This window comes from Lycium ferocissimum, chromosome 11 (genome assembly GCF_029784015.1).
Source record: "Lycium ferocissimum isolate CSIRO_LF1 chromosome 11, AGI_CSIRO_Lferr_CH_V1, whole genome shotgun sequence".
NCBI classification, from domain to species: Eukaryota; Viridiplantae; Streptophyta; class Magnoliopsida; order Solanales; family Solanaceae; genus Lycium; species Lycium ferocissimum.
The window spans coordinates 38294605-38312252 of record NC_081352.1 but is presented as its reverse complement, the minus strand read 5'-3'; the positions used below and the strand labels follow the sequence as shown (position 1 = coordinate 38312252).

The 17648-nt window shown below is 32.8% G+C and overlaps 1 protein-coding gene across 1 annotated transcript; it reads left to right on the top strand.

The window, feature by feature from the left end:
• Nucleotides 1-9597: 9597 nt before the first annotated feature.
• Nucleotides 9598-10302, top strand: LOC132036693 (uncharacterized). Its single transcript, XM_059427072.1, has one exon. It carries the CDS (start codon nucleotides 9732-9734, stop codon nucleotides 10179-10181), a length of 450 nt encoding a protein of 149 aa, XP_059283055.1. The 5' UTR covers nucleotides 9598-9731; the 3' UTR covers nucleotides 10182-10302.
• The last annotated feature ends 7346 nt before the right edge of the window (nucleotides 10303-17648 follow it).

Genomic DNA, 17648 nt, shown 5'->3' with positions numbered 1-17648 from the left:
CAAGTGTAAATCATTTCCACTATAACATAGTGAATAATCAATAGTTCCTTTCCGAGTATCGAAAGATCCTCTTCACAGCCTTTTCCAATGATCTCTTCCGGGGTTGGATCGATACTCCAAGCAACCGACTTACGTCATAACAAATGTCCGGACGAGTACACATCATAGCGTACATCAAGCTCCCCGACAAAGACTAGAATATGGAACTCGAGACATGTCTTCTTTTTCTCTTTCACTCTCTGGACACATTTCAAGGCTTAAAGTCTCACCTCTTGCTATAGGAGTATCCATGGGTTTGCAACTATTCATTCGAAAGCGTTCCAAAATTTTCTTTATATAAATTTCTTGAGATAGACTCAAAGACTTCTTGGAACGATCTCTTTGGATCTTAACACCCAATATATAATCTGCTTCACCCATGTCTTTTATGTCAAATGACTTTGAAAGCCATGACTTAATAGTTTTCACATACTCCAAATTATTTCTGGCTAATAAAATATCATCCACGTAAAGAGAAAGAATTACAAAGATAAAGAATTACAAAGATTCCATTGGACTTCTTCACATAAATGCAATGGTCTTCATCGATCATGGTGAAATCATATGACATCACCTCTTTGTGAAATCTCAAATATCATTGCCTTGAAGACTGCTTCAGGCCATAAATAGATCTTTTTAATTTGCAGACTTTCTTTTCTTGGCCTTTAACGATGAAACCTACAGGTTGTTCCATGTAGATTTCCTCGTTTAGTTCTCTATTGAGAAAAGTTGTATTCACGTCCATTTGGTGTAACTCAGTCAAATTCTAATATAGTTTATGATATCGTGCCACAGAGATTGGACTATCTTGGATACAGACTTGTAATATTTTGACTACTATTTGAGAGAATCAAATTATAATGAAAGGTAATTTTGGATTTATAAATTTCTTAAATATATAAAAGCGAACTACTTCCGAAAGATTTTTAGTATAAAAGAGTTGGGAATCGTTGAATTCACTTGATATATCATTAAAATAAAATCTCATTTTCTACACGTATTTTCTAAAGAATAATTGCTTATTGCTATTACAATACATTTTCACACTAAGAAATAAATAATTAATTAACACTCCGTGAGGTTATGTCAACTAATTGATTTAAACTAGTGACTATTAAACTGAAATATCTTGCCTGAATTGTGCTCAAGGGTAGAAAAAACTTCGTGAGAATATTTCTACTGAAAATCCATAATCTTGCCCGAAACAGTTCCTTTTTTTTTTTTTTTGACTCATACCAATTATGAAATTCTTTCCAATCTCAAATACAAACTAGTTAAGTCTCTCAAGTTCAACACAAGTACTAAATTTAAAATATTACAAGACTTGAGCATGGACACTGCCAAAATAGTCAAATCATTCACCAAAATCAAGTTTCAAAATATAAGCATCAGGACCCAAGTTTCATTCAAAAGTACATATGTAAGTGTCTCATGGATCATGTACAAGTCCCCAAAAGTCTACAAAATAAACATGATATCTTCATCTATGCTTCCAAAGTGTCTACTTCAAATGGCCATCCTCAAGTCTTCTCTCGGTACATCACCTTGTCAGCCCTACCGAAATTGTTTTGAGCCAACATAGTTCCAATCAATAGGATCCCCTGACATAACAATACCACGCTTCTCAACAAGTTCCACCACCAACCTACCCAAAAACCCAGGAAATACTACATCAAAAGCCTTTGTAACTTCAATTAGAGTTAGTTGAACCCCACCAGATGGAGTAGGCAGATGAGCGTACATATCTCGCATAAAATTTATAAGACATAGTTTTGGACGATCATTTTGTACTGGTGGCAATCTCAAGTATAAGATACTACATTGGGGAACTTGAGTATACCAATTGTTTCTAGAGCCCAATACTTTGATTTAAGCGTCACGTATGATTAGGCGAGATTGTCCAAACAAGTTGCGACGCCTTTTATTTGCTAAATATACAACCACCATGCAAGTTTGTTTGGAATCCCAAAGGTATACGAGATTGAATATGTATATAGGTTTTCTTGCGTGCCTATATTCTCTTTTGGTGAGATAATCGAGCAAATGATTGAAATTAGTTGTCTGTTTTATGTAAGAAAATAGAGAAAGTACTCTTCCCAATGCTATATATTCATTCTCTACCCTCTGTGCGTTACATAAAGTAAACTTCATACTAACTAGCTTCACTTCATCGTCTTCATTAATCAGCATATTGGTTGGATTAAGATCCCCGCGACAGATTCCTAAACCATAAATATGCAACAACTTGTCCAACAGACCACGTAGGACTTCCTTTTCTTTCTCTTCATTTTCCTTATCATCAGAAGATCAATTTTCCAATGATTCAATCCATTTCGGCAATGTGTCATAACCCTCTCTATTTTCGAATGTGTCTGTGAAATCTCTAGCCTCCTAAGCGTATAGGTCAACCTAGTGTTGTCGGCTGCAGTCCACAGATCTTTGATCACTTGAAGGTTTGTCATCCTCTGTCTTGAACTGGTTCGGCTGAAGGAGAACGGCGCTGGGGACTTAGGGATTTTTGGGGCGTTTTCTCTCCACTGACCTGGGGCCAAACAGTGGGGTGGGTGGTATTTTTTTCTGCCCCGGTAAAGTTTGCAAGGTTGCACTTTTGACCTCCGCGCCTTTGCGCTTCCTTCTTCCCACCTCCTCGTGAGATTTAAAATCCGAGTCAAGCAAGATTACAAACTTGAAATAATAATCTTACTAAAAATTACTCTACTCTAATATTTCATTCATCGATTATTATCTATTAATTTTGCTAAAAATGTACCTTTACACTCGCAGGCGAAGTTAAAAAATTTAGTTTAAGGTTTCTCGACCACAATTTTTTTGCTTAATGAGTTTAATTTAATTAATAGCTATTTAATATGTACAAAAATATTTTAACATAACATGACAATAAATTTGTAATTAAACTAGTTATATATGAGAGGTCGAATTTGTCTTAGATTCTAATAAACACCCTCCGAGAAATTAAACTCTGAAATGAATTTTGCTAAATACTTTGAAAATTCAAGTTTCACATATTATAATTAATGCATTTGGAGGTGATAGATAGTAGAGCAGTGTTGGTCTTCCCCTACTATACTCTTAGGCACAATCCGACCCCCTCCTTTATAACTAGTTTAATCACAATTATTTTCAACTTATGTTAAAATATTTATATATACTGAATATTATTAAATGTATCAGAGTTCTGAATATAATTTTTAAAGCGATATCAAAGATTATTTTATGTCAAGATTTCTGTATTTCACAAGTCTTATATGATGCATTCTTGTTTTAAGAAGTCAATTGTTCTTTATATAGTTCTACTTTTGTAGATTGGTGACCAAAGGTTCATGTGGTAGGGATTTTGCTTCATTAATCGACTTGCATCGGGTTATGAACCTCCAGAATCACTAGTAAATTGGCTTGGTAGTCTTGTGAGTTACAGGATCCTCAATTCTAATATATTTGCTTTCTATACATTCCTACTTCATTTCTCTCTTAAATTGACAAAGTACAACATTAGTGTTTCTTTTATTATACAATTAACTTACAAACTCTAAAGAAATATATGAAGTTACGACATCATAATTATGATCCAAATGACTATTCATAAAGCATAAATTCATATAATTCTTCCCTTCTATGATAATGTTCCTCTAATGATAGTACTATAACCTCAAGATTTTCTTTAAAAAAAAATTAAAAAAAAAAAAAAAAACAAAAAAAAACAAAAACACTCTTACAAAAGGCTAGTCGTCATCTTCTTCCAAGAAGAAGATTTTAGCAGCAACTCAAACCTAAGACACCTTCACCAAGCTGAACCAATAACCTCATTTTTGAAAGCAACAAAATATTAATAAAAATCTAGTAAGAAAGGAAAAAAGGAATGAATATTTAGAATGGTTGCAAAATATTTTCTCGATTGACTGACTTTTCCTCTTGATTTTCAATATTTCATCTATCAATTTTCGCCAGGTAAAAAGCGCAAAATTCCCTCTGTTTTCTTAATGGATGAAAAGGGATATGTTCCTGTCTTTGCTCATATATCCACCATAACTAATACTCTTTAATTTGATAGTTATTGTGTGAATACCTTAAATGAGAGAATAGGAAAAGACACGTAAATATATTAGTGAAAAGTTAATGGGAGAATAGGAAAAGTCACATTAATATAAAAAATATATACTAATAAAGAAACCATTGCTTGAGGGAGGGGAAAAGTTAATTAATCTAATTTAGAGCTAGTTCTGCTAATAGTTATTTCAAAAAAAAAAAATGCTGAATATCTTTTTGTAGCAACTGCAGCTTTCATGATAGGCATTAATAACTCGAGAATGAATGGCAATTAACACCATTAATCTAATTTAGAGATTTTTTGAGCAAGTTAAAATAAGATAAATGAAGAATGAAGAAGGGAAAAAAGGCAAAAAAAAAAAAAAGGAGAAAAAAGATAAATATGAAATGGTGGTAGAGGTACCACGTCACCTTGTCTATACCTAGCTTTATAGATTGAAAAACTCTTATGTAACCAATTAGTGAAAACTAATTTTATCATCTAACAATAAGTTTGCATTAGTATTTGGGGGGTAGAGGGGATAACATCACACGTTCTCTTTTTTTTTTTTTTTTTTTTTTTGGTTCATGTCATTAGCGACCTGTAGTCTGGTAGTACCCAATTCTATTGATGGATCTAACTTCTAAAGCTAAAGATTCCTCTCTTTTTTTTCTTTTTTTAAAGACAAAATTAAGTATCACATCGAACTTTTCATACACCTGTTTTTTTTAATAACATTCGTATATGAGTTAGCTTACACACACCTCGATTAATTTCTCGTGGTATCTTCTACTTCCCATCAGCACCTATATTCAGTGACAGGGCCAAAAATTGTACTAAGGATATTCAAAATGTAAAGAAGTAATCACGCGAAGAAGACAAGGAAATTCAATATATATCTAAAAATAATTTTAATTTTATATATATAGTATGCTTTCAAATAAAAGAAATCCAGATAAACTCCGTTGCAACACCCTAGCTCCATGTTACCCGAGTAACTTTCAATTAAGACTTGAACAAATAAGAAGAAATCATCGATCCAATTTTTTTGTTTCGGCCGAAAATACACCCAGTAGTATTATTTTATATGTGGTGGAAACATGTGCACCAAATATTGTGTTGGGAAGTCAAGTTTTACAAGTAACAAATTAACAAAATTAGAGTCCACTATCTTCTGTTGACCTAAAAATCATGCATGGTGCACCAATCTTTTATACCTTCTACCAAACATGGTGCAAAAAATTAGTCTTTGGGATATCCCAACTTATACCATTCACCAAACGACCCCTAAGAATCTAATCGACTTTGGGCACACCCTGTCTAAACATTTCCTGTTCATAATGCGTCACGAACCAAATAACTGCCACTTATTGATATGTATGATATTTTTCATACAAAAAATTTCTCAAGATACGATTGATTGTGGATGTGACATATTCTCTTATTCATCTTCCGTTCATAGTGATACAACTATTTTGTTCTTTGTATATGCGTAAGGATTACGGAATCTGAACATTTAAGTCAACATTTAAAAGTAATGGTTAAACTAATCCAAATGTTTATAAACTAATTCTATAGAAAAAAGATATAAATAAGTTTCAATATTAATGTTTTGCTCCTGAATAAGGTCGTCGGATATTTGAGATCATATTTCTAATTAAAATTACTAGGCAGGAGACTTCCTACTCCACTAATTAGGAATTAATTCCTCCCACGCAAGGGAGAGAAATCAATAATCTATTTAAATATGGTCCAAGTGCTTCAAAATTCAATCACTAATTAAACTCAAGATGCTATTTATCAGAAAAGGAAACATATCGGAAAGTGGAAACTCCCTTAAAAGTTGAAACCATATATTCTTGGAGATCATACATTAGTATCATGAATCAGGATGGAGATTAGTGGCCAGCATTTATCAGCTTAATTAATTAGTTTAATCCCTTATTGCAATAATACATATATAGCTTTATTCTTATTCGGTCATGCATAATCTCCGAGATATATGTTGTCTCATGTATGGCCCTCTTTAATTAGTTTTTTCTATTAGTGGGGCCATTACCCCTGCAAATAGGTGTTGTCATTATAACTGGTACTATAATTAATTTAGTGCCTCCCTGTTAATCATACGATTAAAACAGTCCTTCATTCAGTATGATTATAACGAGTCGTTTGACTAGTACCAAATATGCCTTTCATGAATAGATAATTAGATATTACAAATTGCTCTAATTAAGTTTTCCAATTTATAGATAAAGATCATCTAAGAAAGGAAGGACGTTCTTCTGAATAATTAAATGTATATTATTTTAATTTCCACCATTTGCTTGTTTAATCAGGACTGTACAATTATTTGATGGTGGGTCGATTAGGAAACAGACCACGTGGGATATGCCACTTGACTAACTTTAATTTCTTGGGATTTTAAGGGATGTGAGATGACATTTTTAGCCTTTTTATTTATTTAATGGAGGCTGAATAATGGTCTTTCGTGGCGTATTTAAATGCAACTTTTCATAGGAGAGCCATTGTGAGTTTTGGTCAGAATCATCAATAATTTAAATCTCTCCATCTCAACTTCTCAAGTACTAGTAATTGGAATTCAAATTTTATTTAATTTCGATATTAAGGTATGGCTAATTTGTTAGCTGCTGAGAACTGGACATGGATCGACGGCTGTGATGACTTGAGCAACTTCGAGGTCTCACAAATCGACGGCGACATTGTTATGTCTTTACTTGATGACATGCAAGGTGATCAATTGGGTGATGATCATCTTGATGATGAGAGATTAACGAGCCTAATTAGATCTCTTGAAGCCGAAATTAATCAGGACCAATCTCGTCCCACTTTTAATGATGTATCTGAACTTCTTGTTAAGATGGATGATGATAATTCTTTTGAAGATAAGCAAGGGAGAAATTACAACATCGAAGATATGCGAGCGTGGGATATTAATGGTCAATATCAAAGTCAAGATTTTGCAAAATCAAATGATCTTGATTTTAGCTGGATGGAAATGGAGATGGCTTCTATGTACCCTAGTGATGAAATGAATTTTTGGAACCTAGACACTAACTACGGACAAGATTACCCTTGTACCGTTTCCTTTGAGGAAAATGATTATCATTCTTTGTGGCAAGAACAAAATATATAAAGTTTCTGCCCAAATGTAAATTCAGGAAATCGGGTGTGAGGAAAAAAAAAAAAAAAAAAAGAACTTCGATAGCTGAAAATATTGCAACTTTTATCAGAATTAGATTTAGAGTTAACTATTATGTACAATATTAAAGTTGGAATAAACTACTTTATAAGCACCTCTATTATATGAGTTATGACTCATGATAGTTGTGCATTAGACCCTTTGTATACAAATTCAAAAGGTTTCCCGATAATACTACACAATGAAATCCTACGCAGATCCCAAACACCTAGAACTCTGTCATCTTCTTCTTTTTGAATGTTAATATTATTTTTATATACTATGTTCACTGAATTTTAATATGTGATAGCAGGTTTATCACTTACCAATTTTATGAGATTACCAATATTTAGTACTTATCAAAAGTCACTTGTACTTACCTTTCTCCATAAAATAGCTAATATATGGAAAACCCTTGATAATTTACAACATGTAAAGCAGTTGATACAAGAATCTGACAGCACCATTCGAAAGATACACAAAGACGTGACACACCAGAAGCACACATACACGAGATTATTTTATAGATGATGTATAACTTTTATTATATTGGTTAGCATTCGACCCAAGCCACAGCATTACTGCCTCAATGCAACCAAAATTCAATGACTAAATTACCGGGGGAAACCGGAAAAGTTGCTATCAAAGATTGATGCCTGTATAAAATGATTAAAGAAAAAAAGGTAAAATTTAATGTATTTTCCTCCTTACGGAATACGATTGCAAGCGTGTTATAGTTTCGTAACAAGGGTTAATTTATTAAAAATGATCATATTACTTACAAGTTACAAGACCATCTTAAATAAACCAAGCTACTATTTGATAACCATGACTACTCCACATCATATAGATTCTTATTCTGCAGTAATCTCTTATTTTGTAATGAAACATATTAGTACTAAGTAATATTTAAAATGTAAAGATCTTCTCTACCAAAAAAAAATAGAGAAAGGATTCTACTCTTCCTCTAAGTATGACTACTAAAAAAACGCAAATTTTTGACAGATCTTTTGGGTGGAATCAGTCGGAAATTGGCTTGTTGAAAATCCATATTTCCGACGATGTTTTGATAGAAACGTACCTCTAAAATTCACTTTTTTTTAGTAGTGTCCATACTCATAATAAATTAACCAATTTTCCTAGGAGATGGTACAATAATTAAGATCACTCAATATTGGAAAAATAGTCCATTTCCATTTGGTAGTATATCATGTCACGGCAGCATGCATATCATGGGCAAGGCGAACCCACACGTGATCGATCATTGATGGTTCACCATTACTATCTTTTGTTGTTATTTCATTATTTAAGCCTTTTAATCTTTTTGCCTTTCTCATGTCTGCAGGTATGACATGGACCACATCAAAGTACTTCAAATTAAAAATAATGGGTCAAAGTGTTCGATAAACATTATGTAATAGCCATATATAAATAGTCGGCAGGTTCCGAATTTTGATTCAGTGTACATCGGTCTGCATGCTCCATCATGTCCTTCAAATAATAGAGCTAATTAAAGTTTCTTATTCTATAACTAATATTCATGTTCCCTGTATCCAGCTTGCTTCTGGTACTAGTATCCGTTATTGTACGGTAACATCTTCATTGCACCATGCCATCCCTTTCTTGGAGATTACCATTTACCTCCCATACACTTGGCAAATTAATCAAGTTTTAAACATAAGAAGAAGAAAAAAGAGAGAGAATTTAATTGATAGAAACGTTAAATCCCGAGGAAGTACATACAATAAATACTTTTCGTAAATGGGAAACAGTATAGGCCTTTAGGAAGGGGAGCAAGGGAGTCTTTTTTGTATAAAAATATGTTGAATCTCCTTGGTATGTTTACTTAGTTATGTTTTGAATATCTTTAGTGAAATCATGTTAAGGTAGTGGAATATATTGGGGGTTCAGTAGTGGGACACTTGAAAAATAATGCATCGTCATATTAGTTATTTTTTTAATCACCAGCGCCGATAGGGATATCTAATATTCATGTACATGTACCGTGTATCACTCATAGGAAGAAATCAAATAAAATCCCAAGATGCAAAGTACCCAAAACATTTCTTAAAGCATGGGGTGCCATTTGCCAATAATCAAAGACAATCATGTTGGCCGAAAACTGCACTGACATGAGACAAAGCTGTCCAATATCCTATTAAAATTTGTATAGTCGATTTACTTGAATCCTAAAATTAGTTGTCCAACCAGCTTCTCCACTCTCAAAGTAGTGGATGAGAACTGAATAAGATAATCGTTATTAATATTACTACTATTTATTACTTGCTGTCAGCCTAAGAAATTGATCTATATATAAACCTTTGCGCATTCTAAAGTTTTGTCATACACCATCATTGTTCAAGCAACTCCTTGTTATTCTAAACTTCTTCGAATTCATTATTCAATTTCCCAACCCTTCTTTTCTCTTAAATTTCTCTTCTATAGATCATGGCATATTTGGCATCAGAAAACTGCCCCGTCTGTATCAACGTTGACACTCATGACGACACTGACTTACCAGAAATTGATAGCGCCATTCTCATGTCATTTCTTGATGAACCCCAGATGGAATACTGTGACGATGAGAAATTAAGAAGTTTAATCCAATCTCTAGAAGCAGAGCTTCAATATCCCATTACCATCATGAATAACCCTTTTGCTCTAAATCTAGATCGTTACGATACGGGCAGTGAAAATAGCTCAGAAATAGTTGATGTTGATTTTAGCTGGATGGATATGGAGATGTCACTTTCAACTAGTCCCAGTAACAATGAAATGATTGATTTTCAATTTGGCAGTGATTATTCTCAAATACTAACATGCATTCCTATTGAGGAGGAAATATATGATTCTCTATGGCTACAAACTGACTTGTCAATGGTAGATATTAGCCAATAGTATGAGAACCTTGTATAATTTTCCTTTCCCTTTTTCTTTAGTGTAAAATATCTGATTCGATTCGAATCATTACTGCTAGTTCAACTGTAAATTTTGTTTATCATATTGTTTTATTGATTCACATTTCACAGTTTTCAATAAAGAAGTACTATTGCACCTAATTAATTGTCCCACAACTTAATTGGTTTGTGTAACTTGTGCTTTCTCAATCTATCTTGAAAATTAAGTCTGAATTTTAAAGCTTATCTTTTTTAGTAAATTAATTAGCCACCCCCATACTAGGAGTATGACTTAATTTTATTCATATCAGCAAAACATTAACAGAGGATAATAATCCCTTAGCTTGCACCTACTTGGATGGAACATACTCCATCTCATTTGAAGTAGGATTTCATTCAAGCTCTCAAAAAAATTATCTAAGTGGAGGAGATGACTCATCTCTTCATTCCTAAAGCTTGAAGGGATCAAGGTACATCAAAAAGATAGTTCCTATACATTGATCTATGAACATGAAAAGAATTTTTACAAAAGACTTTCTGAACGAGGGTAATTGCATCTTGTCTATCTTGATCTCCCCTCTAGTAATTCTTGGTAGCTCCTGAAAACTATTCATCCAAGTGTTGCCTCCACAGTTAAGGCCCCAGTTTCACTACAAAAAAACTGGCAAAATTCGACGGACAAAAAATCGACGAACTGCGTCGCTTTGAAAAACCGACGCAGTGCGTCGGTTTTGTGTATTTCTAATTTTTTTTATTTTTTAATTAAAAAACCGACGGACAACGTCGGTTTTTTCCGCAGAATTTTGAAATTATATTTCCGCCAAATATTTTTTTACAAAAACCGACGTCCCACGTCGGTTTTATTAAAAAAAAAAATTAATTAATTTTTTAAAAATATATTAAATAATTTATAATTCATTTTGTTTTGTAAAATATTAATAAACAAATTTTTTTTAAAGAAACCGACGGACTACGTCGGTTTTTAATTTTTTTTTGGTCAAAGGCTGGTCAAAATTTAAAAAAAACCGACGGACCGCGTCGGTTTTTCCGTCGGTTTTTTTTTAACAATATGATAGAAACGGGTTTGGCATATCATTTGCCATCTTCCCCAAAAAAAAAACCCACTTCTCTCTAAAATAAAAAACCCTAACCCGCCGCCCACCACCCTCTGCCCACGCCCGCCACTTGCTGCTAGCCGCCGCCCACCCGCCGCTACCTGCGCAGCCCAACCCCACCTACCCCAGCCCCGTTTTTAACTTGTAATTTGACGTAGTTTCTTTTAAATTAGGGCTTTTAAAATTCTTTCAATTTTAGTTTTATTTGTAGATTTTAGACCTAACGTTAGTCTATTTAGCTTTGTTAAACATCATTTGTAATGTTATTAATGTTGAATTTGTGAAAAAATGTAAACTTTATTTGACTAGTTTACTTTTTTTTTTTTTTTTTTTTTTTTGCTTGAGATTGTGCTATATTTTATGTTCATTGTCAATGTATTTGTGTTAGCTTAGTTATCATTGTTTGTAATATTATTGATGTTGAATTCGTGCAAAAATGTATACTTTATTTGACTAGTTTTTTTTTTTTTGTTGGCATTGTGCTTTTTATTAGAATCCATAAGTTAGTAGAATTTTTATTGAGCATTCAAAATTAGAATTGGTTGAGATTGTGTTTTTCAAAGTTAGAATTGTTTAAGTTATAGTATTTCTATAACCTCAAAACTAAAGTGTAGACTATTTGACTAGATTTACTTTTCAATTTTTGGAATTGGTTGGGATTGTGCTTTTCAAAGTTATATTAAAGTTAGAATCCATAAGTTATTAAAGTTAGAATTGTTATTGAGAATTCAAAGTTAGAATTGGTTAGGATTGTGCTTTTCAAGGTTAGAATGTTAAGTTATAATATTTCTATAACCTCAAAACTAAAATGTAGACTTTATTTGGCTAGATTTACTTTTCAATTTTTAGAATTGGTTGGGATTGTTCTTTTCAAAGTTATATTGAAGTTATAATCCATAAGTTATTAAAGTTAGAATTGTTATTGAGAATTGAAATTTAGAATTGGTTGGTGTTGTCTTTGTCTTAAATTATTGTTAAATTTGTGAAAAAATGTAAACTTTATTTGACTAGTTTACTTTTCATATATATATATATATATATATATATATATATATATATATATTTGCTTGAGATTGTGCTATTTTTTATGTTCATTGTCAATGTATTTGTGTTAGCTTAGTTAGAATTGGTTGGGATTGTGTTTTTCAAGTTATATTAAAGTTAGAATCCATAAGTTATTAAAGTTAGAATTGTTATTGAGAATTCAAAGTTAGAATTGGTTGTGATGGTGCTTTTCAAAGTTAGAATCGTTAAGTCATAATATTTCTATAACCTCTAAACTAAAATGTAGACTTTATTTGACTAGATTTACTTTTCAATTTTAATTAAAGTTAGAATCCATAAATTATTAAAGTTAGAATTATTATTGAGAATTCAAAGTTAGAATTGGTTGGGATTGTACTTTTAAAAGTTATATTAAAGTTAGAATCCATAAGTTATTAAAGTTAGAATTGTTATTGAGAATTCAAAGTTAGAATTGGTTGGGATTGTGTTTTCTTAAGTTATATTTTAAGTTAGAATTCTTAAGTTAAAATATATTTCTATAACCTCAATAATTTGTGGGTATATTTTTGTAGATGGATCGTATGTGGATGTATAATATAAATAATAGTGATCGTGTGAGTGTACACGATGAATTTGTTGACAAGTTTACACACATGCAATGTCACTTCCCCCTTTCAAAATGAAGGGGTAATTAGGTGTGCTTGTTCTCGTTGCCGTTGTAAGAAGTATTTGAAACCGGAAGCGGTTAGGTGCATTTATATAGTCGTGGGGCTTATGTTTTAGTTTGGATTTCATAATGGACTTATGTTTTATGCTTTATGGACTTATGTTAAAACTATGTAGAACTAGTTAATGGTACTTTTGGTTAGACATTGAAATATTTTTGAACTTTGAAGGTCTATTTAGATCGTATTTAATGTGTTTAGATAGTGTTTGATGTGTTTGATTGTTACTTAGGGTGATTTTATGTGTTGTAGCTCTTTTAGAATTGATTTGGAGCATTTTAATGCTAGTTTTGAGCAGCTTTTGGTACTGGTTTTTGAGCAGGTGTGGCTGCAGAAAATGCAGCAATTGCATGCAGGAAATTTTCCAGAAAACCGACTGACTGAGTCGGTTTTCTGGAAATTAATTCTTAAAATTTTCGAGAAAACCGACGCACAGTGTCGGTTTTATTTAAAATAAAAAAATTTAAATAAAAAATAGTGCGTCGGTTTTTTCATAAAATTTATATTTTTTTTATTTAAGATAAAAAATCAGAAATTAAAAAAACCGACTCAGTCCGTCGGTTTTTTTAATTTTTTTAAATTATTGGATAAAACCGACGGACAAGTAAGCGACACAAGCCCGTCGCAAAACCGACGCGGTCCGTCGGCTTTTCAAAAAGCGAGGCTATGTAAACCGATGGACCATAAAGGGTCGGTTTCCGTCGGTTTCATTGAAAAAACCGACGCGGTCTGTCGTTTTTTTTTCGTCGATTTTTGACAGTTTTTTAGTATTGTTTGCCAAACTATCTGCTACTCTATTACACTCTCTGAAGCAGTGATTGATAGTCTTCTCTTGTATGGATTCAAGGTTGTGTTGGATTTGCTCTATTATATTTGACAAGTTCCATGGAGGCTTGGACTTGTGTAGTATCCAATCCACCAGTAATTTTGAATCACTTTCAATTTTCAGCTTATTCACTCCATTATTTAGACACCACTCAATTTCAATTTTAAGAGCTAATGCTTCAATCATATTGTTTGTAATGTTGCCCAAGTAGGATGCATAAGCAGTTATAAGATTGTCTCTTTGGTCTCTGACTAGTCCACCCCCACCACTTGGCCCTGAATTTCCTTTGGAGCATCCATCAGTGTTCAATTTCCAAGTTCCAAGTGCAGGAAAATTCCATCCAACAGCAACAGTCTTGATCATAGGTTGAGCATATCACCTGTACAATTATAAAGACACTGTTACTCCATTTTTGTAGGTAAAACAACTTGAGGGCATACCTGTTGCATGCTTTTCATTTATTAATCACCAACAATTGAGGTCACAAATTACTATACTAGAAGAAAAAAGAGTAGATTTCAATTTACATCCTTGAACTTTCAGGTAAATAACAAAATTACCTCCTACATTAGTAGAAAGTGGAGTTATCTTTGTTGGACTAAAATAACCCAAAGATGCTCTTAGCATCATGGGACCAAGCCTGCTCGATTTTTTGCAAAGGTCTCACACCATTAAAAATACTCAACACCTTAATTATAAGTTGCGTCCTTTTCATGTAGAACCTTGTTCGCACCCCCAACAATCTCTCCCTTGAACTAAGTTTCACATGACCCATCACCATTCATTGCTAACTTGGATATTAACTATGTGTCTGTGTGCCATCCATATCAACCGAGTATTGATGATCGCCGAGGTCCATTGGTTGTATATGCGTCTGCAAAGCTACATGTAAAAGGTAGCAAACATGTTTGTAGATGAGCAAAGGCACTTAGCCAAGCCTTACATATGCACTACTCCGTCATTTTTATACTTGTCTCGCCGAATCATTGGCGTTGATATCAATTGTTGGGCTAAAACAACCCAAATATACTCTTAGCATGATGTGATGTTGTTCGCTTTGGGTCAGGTTTGCACGTTGTTTTACAAAGGCCTCACACCACTAAGAGTAACCAATACCTTATTAGTAGCTTCTTTTTCTTTTCTACCTTCCTTGTGGGACTTTAGTTCACACACATCCAACAATGTTGACCTATCAATTTTTTTAAAATCAATATATCTGATCCTTCTTCCGCTCTTCGTCAATAAAAAAACAAAATATTTAAAATAATGTGCTCCAACTTGGAAATGTTCCCACATTTTCTCATTGGTTATCTGTGTGTCCTAGAGATACATTTGATACTTGCATAGTTTAAAAACTTTGTTCAGGTTTTTGTGAGATTCAATAATAAGAAGCTTCTGCTGTAAAGGCCCTATCATAATTTTAAAGGTCATCCAAATGTTCTTCATTTGTCATGCCAAGGTTACAAGGAAAAAAAAAACGAAACGAAGTCGTAGAAAACACAATTTTGAATTATGTTGTCTCACTGTTGCCGTGTCAAATAAAACAGTATTATTAGTGCTGAGCCTTAAGACAGACAATTTATTCCAAGTTCACTACAATGTTCTCTAATTCAAAAATAATTCATATGATGTCTACATATGCTTAAAGTCCCTTCCTGATTCTTGAATGACAACTCACCCTTACCGCAACGAAAATCATGTTTGGCAAAATGAAGACAACTATGTTTCTGTAGTACTAAAGGACAACTCAATGTCACGTCTACAATTATTTGATTAGTAATTGAGTTCCATGAAAATGTACAATCTGTCAATCTAGAATCTAAGACGCACATGATTTGTGAGATCATCAATAATGGATCCACCCCATGTGTTAGGATCAAAGCTGTCGAATTTTATATGCATACTTATAGGCCAATTTTTCTTCAGAGAAATATAGTCATTTGCACTCTTTTTTCCTCTCTAAATTTTATTTGTCAATTGCAGCCAATCTTCTCCGATTCTTCCAATTTCAACCTTTTATTTATCCCATATTCAACATGTCAGCCTTATGCACAAATGAAAATCTTCGGCAATTCTCAAATTATAGTGACCTTAATGGTTTCGAATACTCAACAAGTGACTCTAGTGATGATCTTTTCATGTCATTTCTTGAAGAGCCACAATTTGAGGCAGGTGATGAAGAATTATTAAGAAGTGTGATTGAGTCTTTAGAAGGAGAGAATACTACTGGTGTTAATACCAATGATTCAATTTTCTTAGAGCAAATGAAAGCAGAAGATTCAACTAACTTGTCTTATCTTGAACATGATTGTTGGATTGATTCAGACATGGACTGTTCCACTCCAAGTGATGATGATATGAATATTTGGTCCACTGATTATTATACTGAAGATTTGACTAACTTTCTTGGTGCATGTAGCGAATTTTCATGGGAAGAACCTTGTGAATCTATGCTTTATGAATAGTCATTGAGATAATAATCATATGAAGTTGCCATGGCATTTCTAAATCCCAAATCAATGTAAATTTCTTTTTAAGGACCTATCAACTTTCTTCTTCTTCTAGATATCAGTGCAGAATGGCCATCCTTAATGTGAAATATCTTATCTAATTTTAGGATGTATTTAGCTAGAAAATCTAATATGATATAAATTCCTCCTTTATTTACGAAATGGAGTTTAAGTGGTGTACATAATAGATGTAAATAAATTTTAACACGATCAGGTCATATTTACATGTTGTAGCAAGCAACATATTTTGTTTTCAAGGTTTCATATGGTTGCGACTTGCACAACAAAGTTCAGGCTATCGAGCCTTGACTCTCCGCAAAGCAGGGGCATAGCAACAAATTGAACACTTTTTGTCAAATAACTATGTAATACACGGTCAAAAATTATTTCTATACAAATATAAACACCCTTGAACACCGTTAAGGAAGTTCCTAACTTAGCCGTTGTTGTAAGTCGAACATTTGTTTCAGAAGCAAACTAGTATACGTACCCGCGCGATGCGCGGATAGTTTGGAAAAAAGAGGGGAGAAAGTATGTGCCATAAATTACAGATTTAACCATCAGTTATTAGTTAGATCCGCCTCGGTAACCAAAACAATTGATGGCATTCTAAAAATGAATTACAATCTTTCATACTAATAAGTTTCCCGAAAAGGACTGAATATTACATGAGGATGTGACCTAATACTTAATCATGTATGCTCATAGTGATAAAGTGAGTTCAGGTTTACATAGAAGTAAATTTAAATCGCTCGCATACATTACATATCATACCTATAAGATGAGCAATAGCATGTAGACAAAGTTTAAGGCCTCGAATTAAGAAAAGAATAACATGAAAGAGCATATGATTGTGAGTAAAATATTATGAGCCCTCCTCCAAAGCTCACTCTTCCTTTTATAGAAGTTTAGAAGCAAGGTGCAGAATCAATTAAAAGTACAAAAAACAGTGAGGATAACAAAATATTACAGAACACACACAAAATCAACATCCCATATCCAAGAACATTAGCTACATTTCAACATAAGAAGGTAAAACAAATTATTTTCTCCCAACTATTCTATACACACTCCTTATATGTCTTAATAAGTGAAACAATTATTTGTAATGAAAAAAGTTCCAAAATATTTATTACAACTGAAGAAAATTTTTCTTCCCCAACCATTCTATACATGCTTCTTCTTTCTCTTAATAAGTGAAACAAATATTTGTAATCAAAGAATATTTTCAGAAATATGAATTTGTCATTCGATTGAATGACAATTCTCGAAAGATAAAATTATACT